The sequence below is a fragment of the Mesocricetus auratus genome, unplaced genomic scaffold (assembly GCF_017639785.1).
Source record: "Mesocricetus auratus isolate SY011 unplaced genomic scaffold, BCM_Maur_2.0 Super-Scaffold_100013, whole genome shotgun sequence".
NCBI classification, from domain to species: domain Eukaryota; kingdom Metazoa; phylum Chordata; class Mammalia; order Rodentia; family Cricetidae; genus Mesocricetus; species Mesocricetus auratus.
Genome location: NW_024429196.1, coordinates 6,554,753 through 6,582,229, shown reverse-complemented (window position 1 = coordinate 6,582,229; position 27,477 = coordinate 6,554,753). Strand labels below are relative to the sequence as shown.

At 48.4% G+C, this 27,477-nt stretch overlaps 1 protein-coding gene across 3 annotated transcripts in view; it reads left to right on the top strand.

The window, feature by feature from the left end:
* Capn9 (calpain 9) overlaps nt 1-20,856 on the top strand; it is a 48,091-nt gene extending 27,235 nt beyond the window's left edge. For 2 of the 3 annotated variants that reach the window (XM_040755317.1, XM_040755319.1), the window contains 13 exons: nt 1,743-1,820; nt 2,072-2,232; nt 3,330-3,487; nt 3,634-3,854; nt 5,797-5,833; nt 7,672-7,752; nt 9,758-9,815; nt 12,271-12,335; nt 12,727-12,795; nt 13,654-13,732; nt 16,555-16,671; nt 18,636-18,694; nt 20,190-20,856. In XM_040755317.1, coding sequence (XP_040611251.1) covers nt 1,743-1,820; nt 2,072-2,232; nt 3,330-3,487; nt 3,634-3,854; nt 5,797-5,833; nt 7,672-7,752; nt 9,758-9,815; nt 12,271-12,335; nt 12,727-12,795; nt 13,654-13,732; nt 16,555-16,671; nt 18,636-18,694; nt 20,190-20,216 — 1,210 coding nt within the window. In that variant the 3' untranslated portion in view covers nt 20,217-20,856. The remainder of the gene's footprint in view (nt 1-1,742; nt 1,821-2,071; nt 2,233-3,329; nt 3,488-3,633; nt 3,855-5,796; nt 5,834-7,671; nt 7,753-9,757; nt 9,816-12,270; nt 12,336-12,726; nt 12,796-13,653; nt 13,733-16,554; nt 16,672-18,635; nt 18,695-20,189) is intronic. The other variant, XM_040755318.1, reaches the window with a different exon arrangement.
* The last annotated feature ends 6,621 nt before the right edge of the window (nt 20,857-27,477 follow it).

Genomic DNA, 27,477 nt, shown 5'->3' with positions numbered 1-27,477 from the left:
CATCTGCAGAAGCAGACTATAAAAGGAAACTGCCATTTTCCCCTTCTGAAACTCAGGCTGAAGGAGAATCAAATACAGTGAGTGCAGTTTGAGATGGACAGAGGTTGTCTGCCTACAAAGCTTCCAGGGACTGTGGCCATTTTAGCCCCTTGATGTCCAACACTACTCATCAAAGGTATTGCTTAGCTGCCCATCATTGGGTGTGATCCATTTAGAAGAAAATGATTCAGTGACTCATAAAAGACCCTTAGTTCTCTCTTCTCTACTGCTGGGGCCCTCCCTCCCTGGATGCCATGAGCCTTGCCTAGCTGGACACAAAATAGATCTGCCACACAGTCACAGCACCACAGCAGAAGTGATGATATTTAAATGACAGTTAACCCTCTTTGCCAGAGGTTTCACCATTCACAGTTTCAATTAAATATGGTCAACTGAGGTCTGAAATATAGTATCACATGGAAAATTCTAGAAATAAGTATTAGTTATCTAGAATAATATTAACTGTCACATCATTCCTAGTGGTATGATGAAAATTTTGCACTATATGTACCACTGTGTTGCGGTCTATTGCAGTGTGTGTGTTCAAGTAACCTTATTCTAGTTAGTGATAACCCCAAGTATGAGAGTAATGACACTGGCCACCTAGACAGGTCAAAGAAATCAGAAAATGCACACTTCATGTGAAAATATAAAAGTGCTCAGCTTAATCAGGAAAGAAAAACCTTGTGTGCTGGGATTTCTAAGATCTACAAGATGATTAGAGTAGTAGATGATGGATGGATAGATGAATGGTTTGATGGATAGGTGATGGATGAATGGATGATGGATAAACTTATGCATAGATAATGGATGGATGATGGATGGATACATTAATGTATGGATGCATAGACATGGATGTATGGACAGATTGATAGATTATGGGTCAAAATGGGTGTATAGATGACAGATGGACATGTGGGTGGGTGAATGAATGAATAGCTAGATGACAGATGGATTGGTAGATGAGAGATGATGGACTGATGGGTGTTGATATTTAATAGGTGGATGGGTAGATAAATTAATGGATGAATAGATAGATGATGGTTGAGGAATTAGTATGTAAATGATGGATGAATAGATAATAGGTAGGTGAGTAGATAGATGATACATTAATGGATGGATACATGATGGATTGGTGGGTGATGTGCAAATGTGTATGGATGGACAGATGATAAATAAATGATGTAGATAGATGAGACAGATGATAGATAATAGATGGAAAAGTAGATAGATAATAGATAACACATTCACACAACTTTTGACACACTGTGTTGTGTGGACTCAACCACAGCAGACCCTTCTTGAGCTCCGTAACATAAATGAGGCACTTAGTATTTCAAATGACAACCACAAGAGTTAGAAGCACTACCCAAGTATCAGTTTATAAACCAGAAGGGATTTGGCCTGCTGCAGGCCACAGGCAGGATGTAAGGTAGGGACATGCATGACCGGTGACATCCAGCTGGGCTGCTGTGTTCAGGTCGTTGTGATTGTTCCATGATGACCTATGAAGGGACTGTCTACCAACAACACTTGAAAGTTCACTTTCTAACCACTGTCATGCTGGAGCCAGCAGTGAACTAGTCTGGGTCCAGTGAGACTCACTAACCAGGATATGATCCCTACATTATGTACATCTGGTTTGGTGTGACTCCAGGGAGATGGCCCTGCTCCCAGACTGAATTGTGGCCCTGATCTTCCAGCTCTCTTGAATGGCGCTCTGTGAACCTGGAGGAGCAGAAGCGCCTGGGTCACTGTGCTCTCGACGATGGGGAGTTTTGGTAATGTCATCCTTTGCATTTTTGCTTGCAATCAGGGCTCATGTATCCAACAACCACCCTCTTTTTCCCTTTCCTTCCTCTTCCCCTTCCCTATTCCCTCTTCCCTATTCCCTCTTCTCTCTCTCTTTCTCCCTTCTCCCTCCTTCTGGAGAGACCCCAGTGTCTCCCCTCCCCAGGAAGAGGGTTGACTGTACAAACAGCTGGTGCCATCGCGATGACGTTCTGATGATGTATCCTCCCCTCTGTCTCAGGATGGCATTCGAGGACTTCAAGGCTCATTTTGACAAAGTGGAGATCTGCAACCTCACACCTGATGCCCTGGAGGACAATGCCCTCCACAGGTGGGAGGTGACCGTCCACCAAGGAAGCTGGGTTCGTGGCTCCACAGCTGGTGGCTGCCGCAACTTCCTGGGTAGGTGTCCTCTCTGTCCTTCTGTCTCCTATTCCCATATCCAGTCTATCTGGGGACATGGAAGGGGCAGTCTGTGTGGAGCTGGACAGCAAGCTCAGGGGATGACAGCTGAACCTTAGGCAGGAAGCTGGCAAGAGACACTCAGGGAAATGCCCTGTTGTAAGGTTCAGATGACGCAACCACAAGTCACACCAGGTTAGTGGGGACAAAGGACCTACTGCCCAACGTGGAGTGGGGCAGGCATCAGAGCCTTTAAGGGCTGTGAGGATAATGGCTGAAAAGGTGGAAGAAGTGGAAGTCAGGGGTTTGGAGTATTGCTGAGGATAAGAAAGGGCGATAGGGCTAATGGGAACAGAGAGCGAAGAGACCACTTTTCCAGGATTAGAAACAAGCAGTGAGGATACAGTAGAGAGTGCATGTGTTCTTTTAATGTGGGTCTTGCAATTTTTTTCTTTGTGTTAGTGTTATGTGTGCTTACATGTGTAAGCCCATGTGTCAGGTTCTTATTCTTATTTTGTAATTTTTTTCTATGTGTTCCTGTGAGGTTAGAGACAAGAGACAACCTTGGCTGTCACCCGTCAAAGTCACCGCCTTGTTTTTGGTACAGGGTCTCTCATTGGCCAGCTCATCAAGTAGGCTAGGCTGGCTGGCCAGTGAGTGCCAGGCATCTGCTTGATTCCCCATTCCCAGAACCAAATGCATGCACTATCCTATGTAGTGTTTTCATTTATCACATTTATTGAGTGTGTGTGCATGTGTTCGTGCGTGTGTGTGTGTGTGTGTGTGTGTGTATGCGCGCGCACGCACATGCGTGCGCACGTGCATTCCATGGTACACCAGTAGAGGTTAGAGGACAACTTCTGGGAGTTGGCTTTCTCCCTTTATTTTGTGGGTCTCAGGTCATCAGCTTTGACAGAAAATGCCTTTATCCGCTGAGCCATCCTTCTGAGATTTTATTTGTTGTTTATTTTGGTTTTTTTGGGGGGGTAGGTTCTGGGGAATCGAACTCAGGTGCCCACACAGCAACATGTTGCCATTTGAACTATGATTTTGTATTTTCAAGGAAGGGATAGTAATCCACCCCCTTTCAAATGCAGACACTTTCTGGACCAACCCACAGATAAAGCTGTCCCTGACTGAGAAGGATGAGGTCCAGGACAGCTGCACTTTCCTAGCAGCCTTGATGCAGAAAGACCGCAGGAAGCTCAAGAGATTTGGTGCCAGCATGCTGACCATTGGCTATGCCATTTACCAGGTAGGGTCCAGCTGCTCTCAGTGTCCCTGCAAGGGCTTTGAGTCTCCTGTTGCTTCTGGACTCTGTGCCATGATCAATAGCCAATTCTCCAATTGAGTGTGAAGATCAGAGTCATGTCTCCCTGATGAACTCTCCTTCCCTTGCAGTGCCCAGACAAGGACCAGGACAAGGATGGACACCTGAGTAGGGACTTTTTCAGGTACAATGCCTCCCTGGCACGAAGCAAGACGTTCATCAACTTGAGAGAAGTCTCAGGCCGCTTCCAGCTGCCCCCGGGAGACTATATCCTCATCCCCAGCACCTTTGAGCCACACCAGGAGGCCGACTTCTGCCTGAGAATCTTCTCTGAGAAGAGAGCAGTTACTCGGTGAGGAGTAGGGGATTGGAGAGCCCTCCCTCAGTGTGCACTGTATGTCAGGGTCACCTGGAGAGTCCAGCAGAGCTAGACCTGCATCCCCCTCCCATCACCTGCTCAGGAAGTGATGGGTACAAAGAACTTGCATGCCCTGGCTACAGATCCCTTCTCCTGCACACCAGTGGTAAGTCCCTTGCTCCTGGAGTCGTGCTTAACAGGCCTTTTGGGTATAGCCATTTGTTTCTCAGCCCCAATTCCCAAGAAGCTTCAAGAATGGGGTGGGGGCTTATTTAGGGATACTGAGTATATTTATGCACTTGATGGTGAAGGTGACTATTGGAAGTTTCCAGAATCACACAGTCTTTCAGCTCTGGTCTAAACACCCACCAGTGAGTGTGAACCATTTCACACTGCCACCTCGTGCTCAGGAGTCTTAAAAGAGGTCTTTCAAATTCGTTCCTCCTGTTGATAACATTTTTCACCACTATCATTCACCATCAGTGACTGTGTTTGTGGCACAGGGGGAAATATAAGAACTCACTTCCTAATCTAGGGAAGACCATCACAATGGTTCTCAACCCATGGGTCGCGACCCCTAGGGGTTGAATGACCATTTCACTGTGGTCACTTATTAGATATCCTGTATATCCGATATTTACAGTTCGCAACAGTAGCAAAATTACAGTTATGAAGTGGCAAGGAAAGTAATTTTATGGTTAGGGGATCCCCACAACATGAGGAACTATATTAAAGGGTCGCAGCATTAGGAAGGTTGAGAATCTGGAGAATTCCAGATAAAGCTTCAAAAGCGGCCAACATCCTCAGATATGTCAAGAGAGATGGCTGTTGGCTCACCACTCTTGTCTACCTTCTGTATAGGAAGGCAGAACGGGACTGGTAGTGTGTAATGAGAGGGTCCCCAGCTCCAAAGTGTGGCTGGGGTTCTCAGTGGAGGACAAATAGAAGCAATGAAGTCTTCACATTTCTCCAGTGCTCTTACACTGATACAAGTCAAGGATGGGTTTCTCAGCATCCATTCCCACATAATGCCTATATAAGCCCAAGATGACCATATCCTGTAAGTGGCCAGCACAGGACAGAGCCAAGTGACACCGGTCCTGAGCCTTTGCTTTCTATCCTGTTAGAAGACTGAAAGTTGACCCCCTGGGGTCCCATTATGATGCAGAGACCAAGTCAGCACTGTGTTCTCATCAGAGGGGATATAGTGAGCTCTGTCTGTTGGTGTGGCTCTCAGGGAAGGCCCTAACCTTCAGCATTTCTGGGGGGATAATGCCATATATGTTCAGGGAATGATGAGGGAGAGAACAGTGTCTTGATTATGCTTCCTATTGCTGCGATAAAATGCCTTGGAAAGAGCAATTTAAGGTTTAATTTTTAGCTCACAATTCTAGGTGCATTATTTCCATGTTAGTGGGGGGAGCCCAGGAGCAGGAGCTCAAAGCAGCGGCTCACATTGCACATGCAGTCGAGAAGCAGAGAGAGATGGATGCCGCTGCTCAGCGGGCTTTCTCCTTTCTGTGCAGTTCAGAACCCACCCAAGAAGAAACAGTGCTGAGCAGGCCGAGTGGCTGCTCTCTGATTGCACATCTCCTCTGGAGGCAGAGCTTATGGGTATTTGGAGGAGCCGAGATCACGCCGAGAGCCCTCTTTGGAGTGCATCTGGAAGGCAGGAGATGCTGTTATAGTCTCTTGTTGTCATGTGCTCAGGACTGCAAGCTAGCCTTGAGTTAGGATCACGGCAGTCTCCTTCTCTCTGGCACTCTGGGCAGGGTTGAAAGACTGGGGATGGTGTTGGTGCAGGGAGGGGTTGCCAGCCCCATGAGAAACAAACCACACTGAATAAGAAGGCTCTGACTGGCCAGGGCCTCTCCATAGCTCTAGTCCTGTGGGATGCATGTCCACAACTGAGATGGTGTGCTTTCTGCCACTGCAGGGACCTGGATGAGAACATAGACATTGATCTCCCTGAGGTGAGTCCTCTGGTGTGGCTGTGGAGGATGGGGTTCAGCTGGAGTTTCTAGAACTCTTCTTTCAAATCACTGTTCCTCTCAAAAATCAAATTCAGGAGCTGGCTGCTTGTAGTGAGGTAAGCAACCTGGCTGGCTCTAACCCAGAGGCCAGGGCTTTTGTTTCTCATCCCTCATCACCCAGGGGACTAGGCAGGAGCACTGGGATGCTTGGAATAACAGTCTTGCACGTGCCATCTTTCTTTGGGCTTCCTCTTCCCCTGAGAGGCCTTTGCTAATTGTTAAGGAAGTAAAATGATTTCAAATTTATTTAAGAAGATAACTGAGGTGGAGCACTCTTGTAATTCCAGTGCTTTGGAGGTGGAGCCAGGAGGGTCAGGAATTCAAGGCCAGTCTTGGCTACCCGGTAAACCTAAGACCTTCCTGAGATATGTAAGGCCCCATCTCATAATAAACACACAAAAAAGAAAGAGGAAGGAAGGAAGGAGAGGAGAGGAGAGGGGAGAGGAAGCGAGAAAGGATGGGAGGTGGGAGGGAAGGAACAGGAGGAGAAGAAGGGAGGGAGAGAGAGGAAGGCAGGGATAGAGAGAGGAAGACAAGAAAAGAAAAATGAGTCCGGTTGATTTGGAGAATACAGGACTCACTGCGGGGGGCTATGAGATTTTTTTTTTTTTTGGTTTTTCGAGACAGGGTTTCTCTGTATTGTTTTGGAGCCAGTCCTAGAACTCGCTCAGTAGACCACGCTGGTCTCGAACTCACAGAGATCCGCCTGCCTCTGCCTCCCGAGTGCTGGGATTAAAGGCCTGCGCCACCAATGCCTGGCGGCTATGAGATCTTTAAGATTGCTTAAGATCTTTTTATACATGTGCAGATGTCTATGTGTGGTATATATGTCACAGAGGTAAAAGGGGGCTAACCAGAAAGAGGAAGTGCCCTAGCAGGGAGGGCAGGAAAGGCTAATGGAGGAATTAATAAAGCCAAAGTACATAATATGCTTGAATCAAAATGTCATTGTGAAATCCAAAGTTGTATAATAGATATTGGCTATATGAGTGGTGAGGGAAGACTCACCAAGTGCTTCTGAAATAGTCGGAATGTTCACCCGCAGCTGAAACCTGCTTTGGGGGAACACCTGCTGCTCTGTGCGGCCCCCCCCGCCCAGGGCTACAGTTTATAAGTGGACCAAAATCTGCAGAAAAGCAAAAAGCAGAACAGCTAAAGTGTACTGAGCCATCTGCCTGCTCTGGGTGCTGGTGACACTCTTGGAAGGTGACTATCAAGTCAGATAATGGATCAGGGGATGAGGTTGGAGCATGGCAGCCCTGTGCCAAGCTGCCAGTCAGGCCCAGACACCCTTAGCTTTCTCATTCCTGTTAAGTGAAACTTACGGAGCTCTCTGTGAGTACAGACAGAGCTCTTACTCTGGGCAACTGAAACGGGGTCATTCAAGCTCAACTTCATGTTCCTGAGATGAAACCAGTTGTTCATCTAGCTTTGAGAAATCTGGAGATGTGGGATGAACTCAACCTAACGGCTCTGGCCGTGTGACTAGGAAGGCCCCCTGCTCTAACTCCCACATGAAACTCTCTGGAGTGCCGATGCTGATAGCTGTGTTCCATGCTGGGCGTTTCCCATTCTTTTCTTTTGTTGGATGGGGATTGACCCAGGACCTCCCACCTACTAGGGAAGAGCTCTACTGGCTTTTCCTTCAGGGATGACAGCGTAGTATCTGTCCGATGTGGGGTTCTTCTTTTCTGCTATTTATGTGAGAAAGTATGTGTCAGGTTTCTCTTCTGTGAGCCCTGCTCTGCCCTTTACACAACCTCTTTTGGTTCTTTCAGCCCCCAAAGCCAACTCCACAGGAGGAGGAAACTGAGGAGGAGCAGCAGTTCCGGGCCCTGTTCCAGAGAATCGCTGGTGAGGTAGGATGCAGCTGTCTTGGTCCCCTCCTACCTCCAGCCTGACCTTGGCTAAGGCCTGCTCTGGGGTCCCAGCAGAGGACTGTGACTATGGACTTGTCAACAGCACCTCCCCAAGCCCTTCTGGGCTTGTTGTAAAACAAAATCAGGTCTGGTTCTTGGGGACCTGAGCTCCAGCTTGTTGACAGTGTCAACTCAATGCACCTCTGTTGAGCAGTGATAGGTTAGGGATAGGGTTAGGTTAGGGTCCTTGGTCTTCCACCTCATTCCCATCTCTGCTCAGCTTCCTTTTGGGGAGCCCTGGCAATTCTGGGGGATGAGATGAAACCTCATGTAGCTCCAGGCCTCATGCCACTGCTGGTTCCTGCCTCACTGGAGACCATGATGGAAGGAGCCCGATGAATTAGCTCATGTCAGACACTATTGACTCTACTCCCTTGCTCCCTTCTCCTGCCTGGGGCTCCTGGATTGAAAGGGGCAGTCCAGAGAAGCGATCTCACACTTGGAGAGCCATAGTGACTGGTTGCTTTGCAGATACCTAACCAAGTGAAGCAGTGGACTCTGGTAGACAAACGAAGCCATATGGATGCAGCCACCCCTCTCCAGATCCGGGAAAAGTATGGTAGAGGCTGAGGGGGGCAAAGCTCCAGAGTCAAAAGATCTCCCAAGGGTTCCAGAGGCGACAGGATGGCCCTCATCATGATAGCTGCAAGCCCTTGAGCAGGTGCATGAGGCATGGACGGATGTCACTGAGGGAGAGGGCAGCATTTGGAAGGAAGTGGGGGACAAATGCAGGAACACTCACTCAGCCTTCATTACTAACAACAAATAAAAAGCCCCTTGAGAGTGAAGTTCTGCCTGCTCAGGCCCTGTCCTGCTCTCCATCCAACTGGGTGGCTGGGTGTAATATCTCCATGCTTATTTCCCCTGGCCAGGGTAGCCGTGTACTGCAATTTACTTTCTTACTAGAGCTGAGCATCCCAAACACCCACTCCCAGGCCAGGGAGCTTCAGTGGCAGAGACGACTGGCATATGTTAAAATAATGTCAACAGTGACTATGTTCAGCACCCAGGCGTATTGAGGAGCTAGCCAGATCTTCATGTGCATAAAAACCACATAGGTAGCCAAATGTGGTTACTGGTGCCTGTCATACAAGCACCTGGGAAGCTGAGGCAGAACGATTTTTAGGCTAGCCTGGGCTACAGAGTGAGACCTTGTCTCAAAAAGACTAAACGAGGCCTGACAAGATGGTTTGGCAAGTATCAGCACTTGCCATACAAGCCTGGTGGCCTGATTTTGATCCCCAGCACCGAGGTAAAGGTGTCAGGAGAAAACTAGCCCCACAAAGTTGTCCGCTGACCTACACACACATACGTGTTCATACATAACACACACATATGTGTTCATACATAACACACACACACACACACACACACGCTACAACAAAATTTCCTTTAAAGTGCCTGGACATCCTAGAGCTGCAGACTCCCTTTCATGACTCTGGCAATGTCTCAATGTCTCTCTCACCAGCTTTTGCTTTGTGGATGCTGGGGCTAATGGGTTTCTTATACTGAGGATTTCAGTATTCACCCCTAGAGGTTTTATATTAACCAGTGAACTGAGTCCTAGGTATTCTGTCTTGAATAGCAGGTGAGACTCCAATACATGAAGTGTTTCTGGTTCTCTGGGTACTCCTGTGAGAAGGTACAAGAACCTGCTGGCTCTCTAAACACCTTCTGGCCCTTTAAAGTTTCTGGTGGCCTTTTGAAGCCTTCTCAGAGAATCTTGCATCCTCAGGGAACTGGGCAGCATGCCTCACCCTTCCAGAGTCTTTCTGGGCTGTCGCTCCTGGGGTGGTTGCCCTTCCCAGAGAAACCAGTGGGTTACAGCTACCATGGATGTGAACTCAGTTCCCAGCACAGTGTCCCCAGGGCCAATCTCTCCAAAGAGCCAAGTCAAGCTTACATTTGCTAAGGACCATAAAGAACAGTTGTCTCTACTCTGCAGGACATGGAGGTGACAGCCGAGGAGCTTGAGTATGTTTTAAATGCTGTTCTGCAAAAGAGTAAGTATCATTCCCACAGGGGACGGCCTCCCTGGAGAGGAAGAGTGACCACACTGTCAGAGCTCTCCCAGGCTCTGCTCCTTTAGAGCCTTGGACCTGCTCACCACAGTTGACCCATATACAGACTGTAGAAACTGTTCTCAGTGTTTACTTCCTAACTGCACACATGATGCAGGCTTCTGGTAGTGTGTTCTGTAGACTTTTCTACAGAAGAGCAAGTGGCAAAGATAAAAACCAGCACACTTTATGACCCCCAAGTAACCACTGTCACCGTGTGTGGTCTGTGCTCTGCAAGTGTGAGTGTGTATACATATGCATACATATATGCTGTGCATGTGTGTATATATGTCTCTGTTGTCTGTGCTATGCATGTTACATGCATGTATATATGCATACATGTGTGTTAACTGTGCTGTGTGTGCAATTTGCGTGTGCATGTATGTATTCTCACATGTGTATATGTATCTAAGTTTGCACATGTGTGTATACGAAGTCCATTACATTACATTTTTTGCCACAGCAGTGGCTGTCTATTCCATCATCCCCCAGTTCCTGATAACCTCTCATCTACTTTCCATCTCAGACTTGCTATTCTGGACATTTTATATAAAAGAATCATGCAATATGTGGTCATTACTGAATTCTTACACATAGAATACTGGTGTGTGTGTGTGTGTGTGTGTGTGTGTGTGTGGTGTTCACGTGTACAGGTGTGCACCTGCATGTAGAGCCAGAGGACAACCTCAGATATGGCTCCTCCTGTGTGTGTGTGTGTGTGTGTGTGTGTGTGTGTGTGTGTGTGTGTGGTGTTCACGTGTACAGGTGTGCACCTGCATGTAGAGCCAGAGGACAACCTCAGTATGGCTCCCCCTGCTTTCGTTTGTTTGGATAGAGTCTCTCATTGACCTGGGACTCAGCAAGTAAACTTGTCTGGCCTGCCATGGAGCCTCCAGGACCTCACTCTCCAGTCCTGGGATTACAAGTTCACTCCAGTACTTCTGGATTCTTTTTATGTGGGTTCTGGAGACCTGAACTTAGATCTTCATGCTTACAAGACAAGCACTTCACTGCCAGGACCATCTCCCTAGCCCTTGCTTGTATTTTTTTTAGACAAGGTCAGGCTAAATACCTAGACTGGCCTCAAATTTACATTCCTCCAGCGCCAGAATCTTGAGTGCTAAGATTACAGGCACGACATCCACCCAGCTACCACAGTGTTTTTAAGATTCTTTCAACTGTGTGTGGATATCAAATTTCTTCAGCAATTTTGGTGCAATTTTTGTTTGTTTGCTTGTTTTGTTTTAAACCAGGTTTCACTTGGGCTGTGCCTAACCTGGACTTGCTGTGCTTCTCCTGCCTCTGCCTCCTTAGTGTGGAGGTTATAAGCACGCGCCATCACATTCAGCTCCTTAGCAATTTTAGACCCTGCCCATTGAACTTTTGTGAGCTGATCACTAATGTGCACTTAGGAAACAGTGGAATATTGCGTGGTTGCAGTTAACTCATGTTAACTCCTCTCTGGCAATTTATATAATTTCTAAATAATATTTGCAATTATAAACAGGATGATGAATGGGCTGGAGAGATGGTTCAGTGGTTAAGAGTTGCTCTTGCATATGACTGGAGTTTGGTTTCCAGCACGGGAGTTAGGCTGCTCATAGCCTCCTGTAACTCGAGCTCTGGGGGATCTGATGCCCTCTCTTGCCTCCACAGGCACCTGTGCATACAAATAGCAGACAAACCCACATATGCACAGATTAAAAGAAAACAAATCTTTAATAAACAGACAGATGGTAAAAAAAATTAGGATTCCCTAGTGCTCAAGTAAATGCATGAGAACAGCCCCATCCCTAAGGCTTTTTGCACAGATTGCAAACCTTTCTTCCAGAAGTCCAGCCCTGTAGCATGAATAATAAAAACCCAGAGACAGATATTGGGTTAAAGCTGAAGACCAGAGAAGCAAAACGGCCAGCCACTAGAGAGTTCTCACCTCCCCCAATGCTCAGACCGAAAGGGCGATCCTGTCCTCAGACTGCATCTCCAAACTGCACTGCTCCTCAGACTGCCTAGACTGCAGACTGAATACAACACTGCATTCCTGTCTCCACCCGCCTTATATTACTCTCTAGTGCTGGGATTAAAAGGTTGCACCACTGCCGCTCAGTTTCTATGGTTTACTAGTGTGGCTGCTAGGACTAAATGTATGTGCCACCACTGCCTGGCCTCTATGGCCTCTAATGTGGCTAGCTTAGCACTCTGATCTTCAGGCAAGTTTTATTTGTTAGATCATGAACAAAATATCACCACACAGCCCCTACTCTCAACATCCTAAGACAGTGTCCACATCATGGTCCCAGAGAGCCTGATCTGCCTACACTTAAGGGCTCTCAGAAGAAGGGAGAGTAAGTTTGTCTTGTCAGGTTAATTGATCTCACAGCTTCCCATATGATTGCAGAAACAGCCCTCAAGTTCAAGAAGCTGAGCCTGCTGTCATGCAGAAACATCATCTCTCTGATGGATGTATCCTTTCCATGGACTGGTCCCTCTGAGCAGTGGTGTCTTGTGGTGCTCTCTTTCCTGGATCGGGTTCCACAGCTCTAAAAATTGGAGGCCTTGCCGACCTAACCGGGGTTGGGTCAGAATCAAGAGGGTCAGGACATTGCAGTGGGGAGAGGGCTTCTGAAGGGATCTGGGGGTCTCCCCCAGGGAATAATGGGTCTGCTTTGCTCTATTGTAAATAATCAGGTGCCCACCCCCATCTCACCTGCCATTTACCCTCTTCAGAGGGTCCTGTTCCCATCACTAAGGTTACTCCCCCAGGGCCCCACTCAACCCTGGTCTCCTCCTGTGATCCCAGAGCTGGGTTCCCACAAGGGCCCTAACTTAAAAGACCCTTAGCCCATGTGGCCAGACAAGCGGCAATGGAAAGCTGGAGTTTGAAGAGTTCCGGGTATTCTGGGACAAGCTGAAGCACTGGATGGTATGTGATCTAATCCAGACCCCCAGCAGAGTGGGGCAAAAACCTAGGCTATAGACTGAGTAGTGTTGGGAGGGGAGTCCGTGAACCACAGTGCGTCCTGATGCTGGCAGAGGTACCACAGTGCTTCCACTCAGAAGGAAAGGAGGCAAAAGAGGACCCATGGCTGGGAGGAGAGCCTGCCAAGTGAGACCCTAACTTCTCAGCACTGCACTGAAAAAAAGTGGGCCTAGCCTAGCAGGGGTGGTGCACGGCTTTAATCCCAGCACTCTAGAGATAGAAGCAGGAGAGTCTCCAAGTTTGAGGCCAGCCTGGTCTACAAAATGAGTTCCAGGACAGCAGAGCTACTCAGAGAAATCCTGTCACACACACACACACACACACACACACACACACACACACACACACACACACAAAGAGGCGGAAAGGACGAAATGAAAAGAGGACCTACAAACTTGGGGGTCTAGCTAACTGATAGTGTGTTTGTTTAGCATGTATGAAATCCTAGGTTTGATCCCCAGCATGAATCTGGAAATTTTGATGAACATCTATAATTCCAACACTTAGGCAGTGGAGACACAAGGATCAGAAGTTTAAGGTCATTTTCTGCTACATACAGATTTGGAGTCTAGCCTGGAATACATGAGACTCTGTCCAAGAAAAAGAGAAAGGAAAGAAGGAAGGAAGGAAGGAAGGAAGGAAGGAAGGGAGGGAGGGAGGGAGGGAGGGAGGGAGGGAGGGAGGGAGGGAGGGAGGGAGGGAGGGTCCTGGTCCATTCTTGCCTGTCTAGAAGGCAGCTGTCATCCCTGGGAGCTACCAGCTGTCACTGACCACTCTCAATGCTCTACTCCCTGACCCCAGAGCCTGTTTCTCCAGTTCGATGTGGACAAGTCTGGTACCATGTCTTCCTATGAGCTGCGGACCGCCCTGAAAGCTGCAGGTAAAGAAACAACTGTCAGATGTGTGTGCAGCTGATATTTTCATGTGTTTTAAGAGGGTGTGAGTACAAACTATGAACCTGGAAAGAACATAAGAGAGGAAAAAGAGATGAGGGTGGATGGGACCATCATTTGGACCCGTGACAGGAACAGGAAGGAGGCTGGGTGGAATGGGGGAAGTGCAGGGAAAAAATATGGGGAAAAGAATCAACAACAACAAAAACCTAAACAGGACTATCTGTGGCGAGTATGGTTGGTCCGCCTTGTTATGTGCTAAACAGGCATTTGCAACTGACCGCAGCAGAAGGCACAGCACAGTGTGACACCTTGGGTTCTTTGTGAAGAACAAAATGTGCCGTGAACATGAGACAGTGCCTGATTCTCTGGGCAGCTTTCAATCCCACTTCCTGGGCAGAATAGACTGAGCAGGAAACTACAGAGTTTAACCAAGTCTGCAGTCCTGAGTTGATGTGGGGGAGAGATGCTCATCTGTTCCTTTGGTCTTTTGGAAGAGATGCCAGGACGAGCTCTGAGTCTGACCAGCCTCCGCTTCTGGGGAACTGGAAGCATTAGTAAGAAGGCCCCCCGGTGGACTTCCAAATGCTCCTGTGAACACATGGTCAGGCACACATGGATTAGGAAGCAGAGCAATAAAAGTCAGAGGCAGGTGGAATTCCAACTCATCCGAACTGTCTGATGAATGCCAGAGAAGCGGAGCCATGTCCTGTGGTAGCCAGGGCACCTCCAGGGCCACACTGGCCTCCAATGTGCATAGCACCTCTCTCTAGCATGATGTGAGGAGTGAGTCTCTACACAGTATCGTAACACGAATAATAAAAGACCCAGAGACTGATACTGGGGATAAAACTTCAAGCTGAAGTTCAGAAAAGCAAAGCACCTGGCCACTAGCTCCTAACACTAACTCAGACTGAACGGGCTGATCCTGACTCCACGAGCTCTCAGCAAGCCTTAGACTGCTGCCTCTCAGCATGGCTGGAAAATGAATCCTTGAGACCTTGTTTCTGTCTTATATACTTTCCTAATCTTAGGGTTGAAGGTGTGATCTATAAATCTCTTTTAGACGGACTCACTCTTGTGTAGATCTGGGTGGCCTTGGACTCACAGAGATCTGTCTATCTCTTAATCCTGAGTCCTAGGATTGAAGGTTGTGCCACCACCTCTTAGCTGGGATTAAAGGTGTGTATCACCTCTGCTTGATCTCTATAGCTTGAGGCTGACTTTACTTTTCTGAATCCTCAGTCAAGCTTTAATAAATCATAAATAATATATCACTACACAGTACCCCCCCCATTGAGGGTAGTAGCACCCACCATTAGGAGACAGCTACAACACCCTGGATCTTTTTTTTTTAATTTAAATTAGAAACATGCACGCTTCAAATGTCAATTCCAGCTCCCCACCTTCTCCCTCCACCAGCCCCACCCCCACCCCCCACTCCCAGCCCAATCCCCACATCGCTCCCCAGGGAGGGTGAGGCCCTCCTTGGGGGGATCTCCAGAGTCTGTCATTTCATCCAGGGCAGGACCTAGGCCCTTCCCCATGTGTCCAAGCTGAGAGAGCATCCCTCCATGTGGAATAGGCCCCCAAAGTTCATTCCTATGCCATGGTGAATACTAATCTACTACCCAAGGCCCCAGAGATTTCTGAGGCCTCCTCACTGGCACTACATTCATGGAGTCTGGATCCATCCCCTGTTGGCCTCTTAGCCATCAGTCTGGGGTTCAAGAGCTCCCCCTTGTCCAGTCAGCTGTCTCTGTGGGTTTCACCAGCATGTTTTTGACCCTTTTGCTCATCACTCCTCCATCTCTGTCACTGGGTTCCAGGGGGGTCAGTTCAGTGTTTAGCTGTGAGTATCTGTCTCTGCTTCCATCAGTCACTAGATGGAGGTTCTAGGATGGCATATAAGGTTGTCATCAACCTTATCATCAGGTAGTGGCTATTAATGTCTCTCCGCTATTATTTAGTTTTCCAGTTGGTGTTATCCTTGTAGATCTCTAGAAATCTCACTAGTGTCAGCTCTCTCCTCAAACCTATAATGACTCCTACTATTATGGTATCTCTCATCCTGGTCTCCTCTGTTCTTACCCTGACTCAACCTTCCTGCTCCCCATGTCTTCTTCTATCCTCCTCTTATTCCCCTCTTTTTCCTGGTTCCCTCTCCTCTCCCCCCATGTTCCCATTCTGCTCAGGAGATCTAGCCTCTTTCCACTTCTCTGGGGTATAATGCATATCTCTTGAGAACTTCCCTGTTTCCCAGACTCACTGGCCCTGGGATTGTAGGCTAACACTCCCCTGATCCATGTCTAAAATCCATATATGAGTGAGTACATACCATGTTTGTCTTTTTGTGACTGAACACCCTGGATCTTAAGGGTCTTGAGAAATACCAGTGGACTGGGCAGATGGCTCAGCCATCAAGTCCTGGCCACACTAGGCACAAAGAGCTGGGTTCAATCCCCAGAACCTGTGTAAGATAAGTCAGGTGTGGTGGCATGCACTTATAATCCTAGCACCAGGGAGACAGAGAGAGGAGGATTCCTGAAGTTTGCTGGCCAGCTAGCCCAGACTATTTGGCAAGTTCCAGACCAGTAAGAGGTTTTGTTTCAAAAAATCAAAAGGGGTGGCCCTGAGGACTTACAGCTGCCACTGACCTCTGGCCTCTACCCATATGGACATCCACATGAACACATGCACACAGGCTTTGTAAGTTGAATAAATTCACTTTTGTGGCTCTAGAGACCCCAAAGCTGTGGCTTCACCATGGGGCTCAGCTGTGGCAGGTCGTGAGTCTGTCCCTCTGCAGGTTTTCAGCTGAGTGGCCATCTCCTGCAGCTGGTCATCCTCAGGTACGCAGACGAGAGCCTCCAGCTGGACTTTGATGACTACCTCAACTGCATGGTGCGGCTGGAGAATGCAAGCCGTGAGTGTGCAGGGGAACTGTGAGTGTGCAGGGGAACTGTGAGTGTGCAGGGGAACTGTGAGTGTGCAGGGGAACCGTGAGTGTGCAGGGGAGCCGTGAGTGTGCAGGGGAGCCGTGAGTGTGCAGGGGAGCCGTGAGTGTGCAGGGGAGCCGTGAGCGTGCAGGGGAACTATGAGTGTGCAGGGGAGCCGTGAGTGTGCAGGGGAGCCGTGAGCGTGCAGGGGAACCGTGAGCGTGCAGAGGAGCCGTGAATGTGCAGGGGAACCGTGAGTGTGCAGGGGAGCCGTGAGTGTGCAGGGGAGCCGTGAATGTGCAGGGGAGCTGTGAGTGTGTAGGGGAGCCGTGAGTGTGCAGGGGAGCCAAGATGTTTAGGGGGTCCATGAGTGTGCAGGGGAGCTGTGAGTGTGCAGGGGAGCCGTGAGTGTGCAGGGGAGCCGTGAGTGTGTAGGGGAACTATGAGTGTGCAGGGGAGCTGTGAGTGTGCAGGGGAGCTGTGAGTGTGCAGGGGAACCGTGAGTGTGCAGGGGAGCCGTGAGTGTGCAGGGGAGCCATGAGTGTGCAGGGGAGCCGTGAATGTGCAGGGGAGCTGTGAGTGTGCAGGGGAGCCGTGAGTGTGTAGGGGAGCCGTGAGTGTGTAGGGGAGCCATGAGTGTGCAGGGGAGCTGTGAGTGTGCAGGGGAGCCAAGATGTTTAGGGGGTCCATGAGTGTGCAGGGGAGCCGTGAGTGTGCAGGGGAACCGTGAGTGTGCAGGGGAGCCGTGAGCGTGCAGGGGAACTGTGAGTGTGCAGGGGAGCCGTGAGTGTGCAGGGGAACCGTGAGCGTGCAGGGGAACCGTGAGTGTGCAGGGGAACTGTGAGTGTGCAGGGGAGCTGTGAGTGTGCAGGGGAGCCGTGAGTGTGCAGGGGAACCGTGAGTGTGCAAGGGGGCCGAAAGTGTAGGGGAGGAGGGGTATGTGTGCAGGGGAACCAAAAGTGTGCAGGAGAGCTGACAGTGTTTTTGACCCCTGGGGACATGGAGTGCCCAGCTAGGGTCTCCAGTCCCCATCTATGAGAATGTAAGAATCAACCTGGGGAAAATATGGTAGATGTAGAACAGAGAGGCCACCGTGGGGTCTGTGCAGATAACTATGTCCTGTCATCAAAAGAGACAGAATAGGAATGGCTGCAAACTCTGTCCTGTGGCTGCCATTCATCGCACACCTACAGGCTGTGAAGGGATATGAGCAGGCAGGTCTCACGCCTCTTACTGAGGAAAGGTACCATTTCAGATCGAGTTCCCTCACAGAACACAGAAGGAAAGTCTTTGCCCCCCACCACCACCTGCTGTCCCTCTGGAAGCCCTAGATATACACTCAATCATTTTAAGCAAGGTCTGCTATACCAGAAAGCAGGGAGGCATGTATATAGGTGCTCTAAAGAGGGGGTTCATTATCACACTCTCCCTCTACAAATAGCTCCAAAGGGTGGCCAAATGTGTCCAGGGCAGCTCAGTCATCCTCTGTCCCTTATGCTCAAACAAATATGTCCCAATTCTTGTGGTCTTATAATTGCCATACATTTTACACCCCTAGAAAAAGTCTTAGCTAACCTTCACCTCCATGGGTTCCCCAGTCCATAATGAAGTGCCCAATGTAGTGACAGATCATTGTCGCCATTGCTTGGTAGACTTGGCATCCAAACAGGTCAGAACTGCATTTATGGAGTCCCCCTTTTCTCTTTTTTGCTCTGGCACAGCCCTTCTCCCCCTTGTTAATCAAGATTTGTTTGTATCTCTTCTGGAGTGGGAGTCTGGGGTCCAGAGAAGACCGTGGCTTCCCAAATCACTTGGGCCAGGAACGGTCTCCAGGCAGGGAATCTGGTCTCCACTAGAGGGAGCAGCTACCCACAGACTTCCCAGTGGTCCAGGAACCCTTAAACCTGCCCCGGGTCTTGTCTCCAATATGATGCTTCCTCTCTTCCACCAGGGGTGTTCCAGTCCCTGAGTGTGGAGAACAAGGACTTCATCCACCTCAACATAAACGAGGTATGGCCAAGCGGACCCCAGCCAGGGTCCAGGGGAGTATGAACCCTCTATAATGCTTACCGGATGCCCCAGGCAGGGCTAGCGCTCACAGTGGGCAATTACACAGTGTAGAGGCTGCTGTTTGTGCCCACTCCGAGTCAGTACGATCCTCGGTGTAACCCTTTGAGCTGTGTGTGTCCTCACTGAGCTGTGTGTGTCTGCTCATGCTGCGTGCCCAAGACAGAACGTGTGGAGGCAACAGACATTCTGTGAGAATGTGAGCAAGCCTGGTAGGACGAAGGGGAGAGATGAAACGCTTCCGGCTGCTTCCATAGCAGTTCATTTTCCCACAAAGAGCCTGAGCCATCATCCTGAGCCTGAGCCATCATCCTGCTTCTCGTTCCCTCAGCTCCACTATGGTAGAGGGTCAGGTCACCTTTATCTAAAAAAGGGGGGTCACCAAAAAGCAAGCACACTCACACTGCCCCACCCAAGATGCTTCTGTGAGGCTGTCCCCATCGACTGGGAGAAAACATATTTTCTTTTTTAGACTTATTTTTATGCTTATTTATTTTTAAATTTAATTTTACATTCCAACCAAAGTTATCCCTCCCAGCACTCCTCCCTCTTCTACTCGCCTCTCCCCTAGCCCCGCCCCATCCACTCCTCCCATGGGGAGTCAACAAAGTCTGGCTCATTAAATTGGGGCAGGTCCAAGGCCCTATTTCTGCGTTAAGGCTGAGCATGGCACCCCCTCATAGGGAATGAGCTCCAACAAGTTAGCTCATGCGCCCGGGATAGATCCTGGTGGAGACAACATATTGTCATTTCTCTGTCCTGAAAGTTTGTTGAGCATTTTTAGAAAATTCATTTGGCTGGAGAGCTGGATCAGTGTGTGAAGTGCCTGCTACACAGCATGAGGATCCAAGTTTGAGCCCACCGCAGCCCATGTAAAAGGCCAAGTTTGGTGGCTTATATCTGTGATCCAAGTACTGAGGGCTGGGGCAGGTGGCTCTCTGAAGCTCACTGGTCAGTGTGGCCAATCAGTGAGCTCCGAGTTCAGTGAGAGAACCTGTCTCAAAATATAAGGTAGGAAGAAAAATGCTTGATATCAACCTCTAGTCTGCACACATGCACACATACATAAAATAATTATATATTTTAATTTGTATAAATTAAAACCACCCGCCAATTTTATTTTAATTTAAACTTAAAAAAAAAACAAAGGTTTCAGCCGGGCGGTGGTGGCGCACGCCTTTAATCCCAGCACTCGGGAGGCAGAGGCAGGCAGATCTCTGTGAGTTCGAGGCCGGGCTGGACCGATAGCCTCCGAAACAATACAGAGAAACCCTGTCTTGTAAATACAAACAAAAAAAAAAAGGTTTCACATTGAGTCAGAAGTCCAAATTTGTAGGGAAAATGACCAGCAGAGTTCCTGTGACATAAACAACAGAGCCCACTCCTGTGCTAGACCAGACTCGGAAGAGCAAGCCCTCACCTCCTGCTTTATTTCCAGTTCATCATCTTGACCATGAACATCTGAGGATGCACCGATGAGATGCTGTCTGTCCCCCGGTACTCGGCTGCTGGACCATGAGACTCAGTTCTTAGTGGAGGACCATCCTGCCCTCTGCTCTCTCCCTGCCTTATAGCACCCTCCTGCATTCTCTGGTTCTGGGATACTTGTTGTAAAATCATTCCTCCACAGGAACCAATGGTACCACTGTCCCCAGTGCATGTTGCTAGAGGTTGCTAGGTACTCCTCCTTCCACTGCCCCCACCACTGACGGATCATTCAGTGTTCCAGTACCGTGCACGGGTCCTGGCTTCAGCATGCTCCAGTCATGCCACTAACACACCACACACACACACACACGTTTTTCTTTTTCTTTTTTAATTCAAGAAGAGGTTAGTAAAGATGTTCATCTCAGGTGGAAGAAATGGATCCTGCTGATTCTGAGAGTCTAAAACGCTATGGAAGGGGCTGGAGAGATGGTTCAGTAGTTAAGAGCATTGGCTGTTCTTCCAGAGGTTCTGAGTTCAATTTCCAGCAGCCACATGGTGGCTCACAAGCATCTGCAATGAGATCAGGTGCCTTCCTCTGGTGTGCAGGGATGCATGCAAGCAGAACACTGTATGCATAATAAACAAATCTTTAAAAATAAATAAATGCTATGGAAGAATATGGAAATTACTCTGATAGTACTATGGGTAACTGTTGGGCACTACTCTGTGTGTGTGTGTGTGTGTGTTACTCATGCATGGAGATTGGAGGACACCCTCTGGAGTCCATTCCTCACACACTATCTACCTTGTTTTTAAATATGTTTTTAATTATTATATTTTAAACTACATGCATACATGTATGTCTATGTGTACATGAGTACAGGTACCCTCAGAAGTCAGAAAAGGGTGTCAGATCTTCGATAGCTGAAGTCACAGTTATTGTGAGCTGGGTGACATGGGTGCTAAGAGCTGAACTTAGATTCCCTGCAAGAACAGTATGGGCTCTTACTTGCTGCACCATCTCTTCGGCCACTCCACCTTGGGTTTTTATTTGTTTGTGTTTTTGTTTCTGAGGCAGGGTCTTTCACTGGCTTGGAGCTCACCAGGTGGGCTAGGCTGGCCTGTCTCCACCTCCCCAGTGCCAGGCTTACAAATAAGTGCATACCACCACATTTGTTTTTGTTTGTTTGTTTGTTTTGTTTTGTTTTGTTTTGTGTATCGTGACAGGGTTTCTCTGTGGCTTTGGAGGGTGTCCTGGAACTAGCTCTTGTAGACAGGCTGGTCTTGAACTCACAGAGATCTGCCTACTGCCTCTGCCTCCCAAGTGCTGGGATTAAAAACATGCGCCACCACCGCACGCGACATTTGCCTTTTTTTAAAATGTGACCTCTGAGGGTTAAATTTAGATGCTCTGGCTTGAGAGGCAAGCACTTTACCCACTGAACCATCTCCTAGGCTTTCGTTCTAATTTTAAAAATATTTATTTCTTTTTAAATGAGACATCTGTGTGGAAGAATGTGCAGGTGCCTGAGAGGTCTGGAGGAGGGCACTGGATTCCCTGCAGCTGGAATAAATTATAGGCAACTGAGGGCTGCCTGATGTGCACTCTGGGAACTGCAAGAGCAGCACTTTTTTTTTTTTTTTTTTGGATAAAGTCTCACCTATGTCGTTCTGACTGGCCTCAAACTCACAGAGATTTGCCTTCCTTTGCCTCCCCAGTGCTGGGATTAAAGACATGTGCCACCAGGGAGTATTATTCCTAACCCATGAGCCACCTTTCCAGTCAACACTACTTTAAAAGAATGTTTTCTCCATTTGGAGAAACGACTCAATGGTTAAGAGCATGAACTGCTCATGTCAAAGACCGAAGCTGTCTCTGCAGGTCTTTAGATTTTCTCCTTTGGCCTCTGCCTGGTGGGACATACAGAACCAACCCCTGGTATTTGAAATTTGGAAGTGGCTCCCAACTTCCCCAAATCCTGTCACCTCAGAGCCTTGTGGTGCACTGAGAGGCCAGGGCTTCAGGAAAAGAGGGCATGTGACTTGGGCAAGGGTACCAAGTTTACTGGTGCCAGCCCAATTCAGGCCTCTGGATCTTTTGTGAAAACAAAGCGTCATTCTACTGAGAGCCAAGAACGCCTGCCAACTGCCAGTGTGAAGGCTACCCACCACCATAGCTGTGAATCAGCAGTAGGCTGTGCTGGCTACCAGTGTGACCTGGGCATGTTCCCAGCCCCTGGGCCTCTTAGAACGGAGAAAGGGAAGGAGAGGAGAGAGCTCAAAAGACTTTCAGGGCACCTGAACTGCATTGGAACACTGTTGGGGACAAAGCCTTGATCTTTGTCCGCATGGCTGTGCCCTGAGGGGAAGTTCTGTTCCTTCCAATGAGAGGAACTAGCCAGGCAGGCACTGGAGCCTCTGGGAGCAAACACAAGATAGGGTAACAGAAGCAGTTTTGAACTCAGGGTCTCTGTGCTCTCCGAGACCTCCGCCAGGCCACTCTGAAGTCCTCAAAGCACTAAGGCTTGAAGGCCAGGCTAGGGGAGGTATCTCCAAGTCTAACTGAGCTATGGAGACACTGGAAAGGGGGAGAAAAGATTTGCCCCATCCCCAGACACTGAGCTCAAGCAAGGGAAGATGTCTAAAGAACTGACTCTGTCACACAGGACCTGGCTTCCAGAAGCTTCTCAACTCTTCTCCTTCCCATTACAACACTGGGAACCACCATCTTAGGAGTTTGCCGGATCTTACTCGCTATACGGATGTAGTTGGTCCTCTTGTGCCCTAGAGTCCACCTCATACATTCTGGGATTATGATATTATTCCCATGATCAGTTCTCAACAAACTTCACCAGAACTTGAAATAGGAGTGTCAGGAAGGTGCATGTAGCCCCAGCCCCTGACCAAGCCCCTCTGTGACACTGAGTCTTTTTACACCCTGGCTTTCCCCTGCCTCCAGTCCCTCTTTATGACTTCCTTGGCACATTCGCCTGCCTTTGCTCAGACTTACTGGGTGCTCCTCAGCTCCTCTGCATTCCTGGTTACAGGTCCTGTCACTTCAGTCACTAGTCTGCTGTTGTCTGGTGTCTGGGCTTCCATGGTGAAAGGGGTAAACTAAACTCAAGGGCTTCACTTCTAATAATTTAGAAATAAAGGAACCAGACCCTCACTCAGCCCCCTGCTTTAGCAACCATGACAGGCTACAGAAAAGACACCTATGCCTCTGACACAAGGAAACTCCAGATCCTCTGGCCCCACCGAGCCTAGGGCCAAAACTGAACACGAAGGAATTCCAGGGAAGACCAAAACCTCTCCTGTAGTCTCCAGGATATAGTTCTGAAAACTATTGATATCTATGTACAACAGGTAGAGAGAAGCCTTTTCTTTGCCAGCAGTTTTGGTTTTTCCTCACCAGTCGCCTAGGCTCTGCCGCATTGTAGTCCCCAAATAACACATAAGATGCTGTATTAATTATGAAGCTGTTGGCCTTGCTTGTTTCTTACTGGCTAGCTCTGACTTAGTATTTAATCCATCTAAGTATTTCTCTTACCAGACGGACATCTTACCTCTCTGGTGGGCTACATGATGACTCCCTGTGTTTCTCCTACCCAGAATACTCCTCGACTCCTAGTCCCACCTATCTTGCTTCCCTATTGGCCAACAGTGCTTTATTGACATATACACAGGACTTCCCCATCAACCTACAAGTATCAAGACAATGCTATAGAAACCACAGAATGTTCCCTCTCAGCACGGACCAGTGAAAATAATTTGTACACAGGTATTTCATGGCAAAATATGACTTTGAGAAATTCTCCTGATTGTTTCCAAATGTCAACCAATCAGAAACCAACCCATACCTACTGATGTAATCCTGTAACTTTTGTCTATAAAATCTAACAGTAGACAGGGAACTTCACTCCCTCTGGGGGCTGCTGGGTCAGCTTGCTATATGTGGTTCCTGTCATGGGTGGGTGAACAATCATTAAACCTTGCTTTTGCAGTTTAGTGGGTATGTCTTCCTGGTGGTCTCTGGGGACTTTGCAACTTGGGCACAACACGTAGTGCTCCTTGTTCATACCCCAGAGGAGAGAAGTGTGTCTGCACCGCCATCCCGCACCCTGTGGTCACACGGAACTCCTCTGCCTCAGCACTCTCCGCTTTAGTTTTTGAGACAGAGTCTCTCACTAAATTTGGAGCTTTCCATTTGAGCTAAGACTGACTGGCCAATGAGCTCGCAAATCCATTTGGCTCTGTCCACAAGAGCTTGGATTATAGCTTTGTATGTGTGTTGGGGATCGAACTTGGGTCCTCCAGCTTGCTCAGCAAGCACTTTGCCACTGAGCCATCCCCCCAGACCCTTCATTCCTACCTTCTTAAATACTTTATAGTAAGGATTAGATTTCAATACAGGAGACCTCGGGGCACACATTGAAACCACAGATTCAGTACAAGGTGTTACTTCTAGATGGTTCTTTTTTCTTTCAATGTATTAAAGATGCTGGTCCAGCCTCCTACAGCTCACAGTGTTTCTGATGAAAAACCTGTGGTCATCCTTACTCTTGTTCCTTTGTGTGCACTGTGCTCTTGTGGTTGGGCTTCCTTCAACATCTCCACCCTATTGCAGGAGGAAGATGTGCTCCTGTGTTCTCTGTCTGCTTCCCATTCCATCCGGTGCGTTTTCTCACCCAAGCCAGTGTGGTTTCCATCTCTTCGGGTCAGCTGAGGTTCCCTGTCTTTTCCCTGTCTCTGTTCCAGCTTCCCCCTAGCTTTGTGCACACACAGAACACTGTAGAACACTATTTATGTCCTTATCTCTTAATTCATGTTCTGGGTCACTTCTGGGTCAGTTTAAAAGATTGATCTCCCTGTCATTATGGGCTGTATCTTCCTGCTTTGTCTGCATGACTGAGCATTTTAATTGATTGTGAATTTTAGCTTGGTTGCTAAATATTTTCACATCCCCATAAATATTCTTTAGCTCTTCAGAGAGACAGATTATTGGAAATCAGTGTGGTCATTCTGCATCTTGACTTAGGTTTTGCTACCTGGCACTGCAGCATCTAGTTTAGAGTTCATTTTCCCCACTGATAAACTCACACAGAAAAGTCTAGTATAACCTGTTAGTTTTAAGGCCTTTAATTTCTTAAATTATGTTTTAATATTTATTTTTTAAATGGAATGTGTATGGGTGTTCTCCTGAGGATATGTATGGGCGCCATGTGACTACAGGGAGCCTTGGAGGCCAGAAGGGGGTGTCAGATCCCCTAGAATGGGAGTTGTGTGTGATTGTGAGCCACCATGTTGGTGTTGGGAACTCAGGGTCTTCTCCAGAATCCCTCTCTCTTTTTCTTGAGACAGTCTTATGTAGTCAATCTGGAACTTGCTACGTAGCTGATAATGACCTTGAAATTTTGATCCTCTGCATCTAACTTCCGAACACTAGGATTACAGGCATGTAACCAAACTTGGGTTCTGTGGTGTGGGGCTCGAGCCGGGCCTCGTGCACTCAAGTCAAGCTCTCAATACCAACTAAGCTACATTTCTTGCCCCAAAGGTCTGTAATTTTATATTATTTATTTTTATATTATTTATTTATTTTTTATTTAAATTAGAAACAAGCTTGCTTCACATGTCAATCCCAGCTCCCTCTCCCTCCCCTCCTGCCCCACCCAGGTCTGTAATTTTTTTTTTTTTTTTGGTTTTTCAAGGCAGGGTTTCTCTGTATTGTTTTGAAGCCTGTCCTGGAACTCACTCGGTAGACCAGGCTGATCTTGAACTCACAGAGATTCACCTGCTTCTGCCTCCCAAGTGCTGGGATTAAAGGCATGTACCACCAATGCCCGGAGAATCAGGTCTGTAATTTTAAATGTCTTTTTTCAGGTAGTACAGTATTTTCAGTGTTTTGTTTTGTTGTTTGTTTGTCTGTTTGTTGTTGTTTTTTTTGAGACAGGATTTCTGTGTGTAGCTTTGGAACCTGTCCTAGAACTTGCTGTGTAGACCAAGGTGGCCTTGAACTCATGGAGGCCCCTGCCTCTGCATCCCTAGTGCCAGGATTAAAGGCGTGCACCACCACCATTTTCAATGTTTTAGGATTAGAGCCTGAAAGACTTTAGAGGTTATTGTTAGGCCTACTACATTCTCTGGTTCCCCACCACCACCAAGTTTATCCCTGTCCCCTACACAAGCAACATCGGTGCTCATTAGCTCACACTTCCTGCTGCGTCATGAGGAACGGAACGTCAAACACTCTGCCTTTGCTGGTTTCCTGGAGTACAGACCAGTCCTGCCTCTGCTCAAATGCTGTGCCACCTCACCAGCTGTCACCTGCTCCACCATCAGGTCTGACGAAATGGGAGTTTTTCTCTGCTTTCTTCTTTTCTCCCAGGGCTTCTCTCTGACTGATGTGCCCTCCCTCACAGGGAGCTGGCTGCCTAGGTACCTGTAGTGTACAGAAACCCCACTTGGTCTTGCGGAGTGCGGAAAGGTGGGTCCGGTTGCACTTGCCTCTTCTGCCCTCCTAGGAATGTGGAATGGAACCAACAGACAAAGGGCAGCAGCCAAGTGATGCCCAAAGAGCCGGATGTATTTATTGCTGGGAGATTCCCCAACGCGCTGGAGAATGCAGTCTCTGCAGGAGAGGCCTTTCTGGCTGTGGCTTGAGGGTTGAGAAAGCCACTTGCTAGCCTCTGCTACAGCTGTGGGAGGGCGCCGCAATGCGGAAGAGAAGAATTCAGGACGTGTTCTCAAGGCCAGCACAGGGACAGGAGGTGGATGGAAAGACTCTCCATGGGTCTCTGGACCTGCTTTCTGGCTACTTAATGGCAGAGTCTTGTGAGGGCCGCTGGCCAAGCAAGAATGGGCTTGGTAGAGAACATCCTCCTTGTGGGTAGGGACGGTGCAGGGCTGAGGAAACATGGCTGGCTCTTCAGAATCCTCTTCAAAGTGATGCCTCTATTACTGGGCCTCCATCTGCTTAGTCAGTCCAGTGAGAACTCTCCCACAGACATGCTGACCGTGCCTATATCAAATCAAGTTCCTCCTCTATTGCCCCGGCCCCCACCAGGTGACATCTGTCCACTCTAGTTTGCTGGCTTGCTTTAGCCAGAGTGCCCTTCCTGCTAATATTTTTTTCTGAGTAATTTTCCAAGTCCTGACCATCCACCACACTCTACCCCCGGACTCTAAATGATCACTTTTCCCTCCTTGAACGCAGAGAGGAGCTCAATGTCCTTTGCAAGGTGGCACCCCACGCACAGTCCCTACAACAAAGCTTGCATTCCCAAGACGTCTGCTAG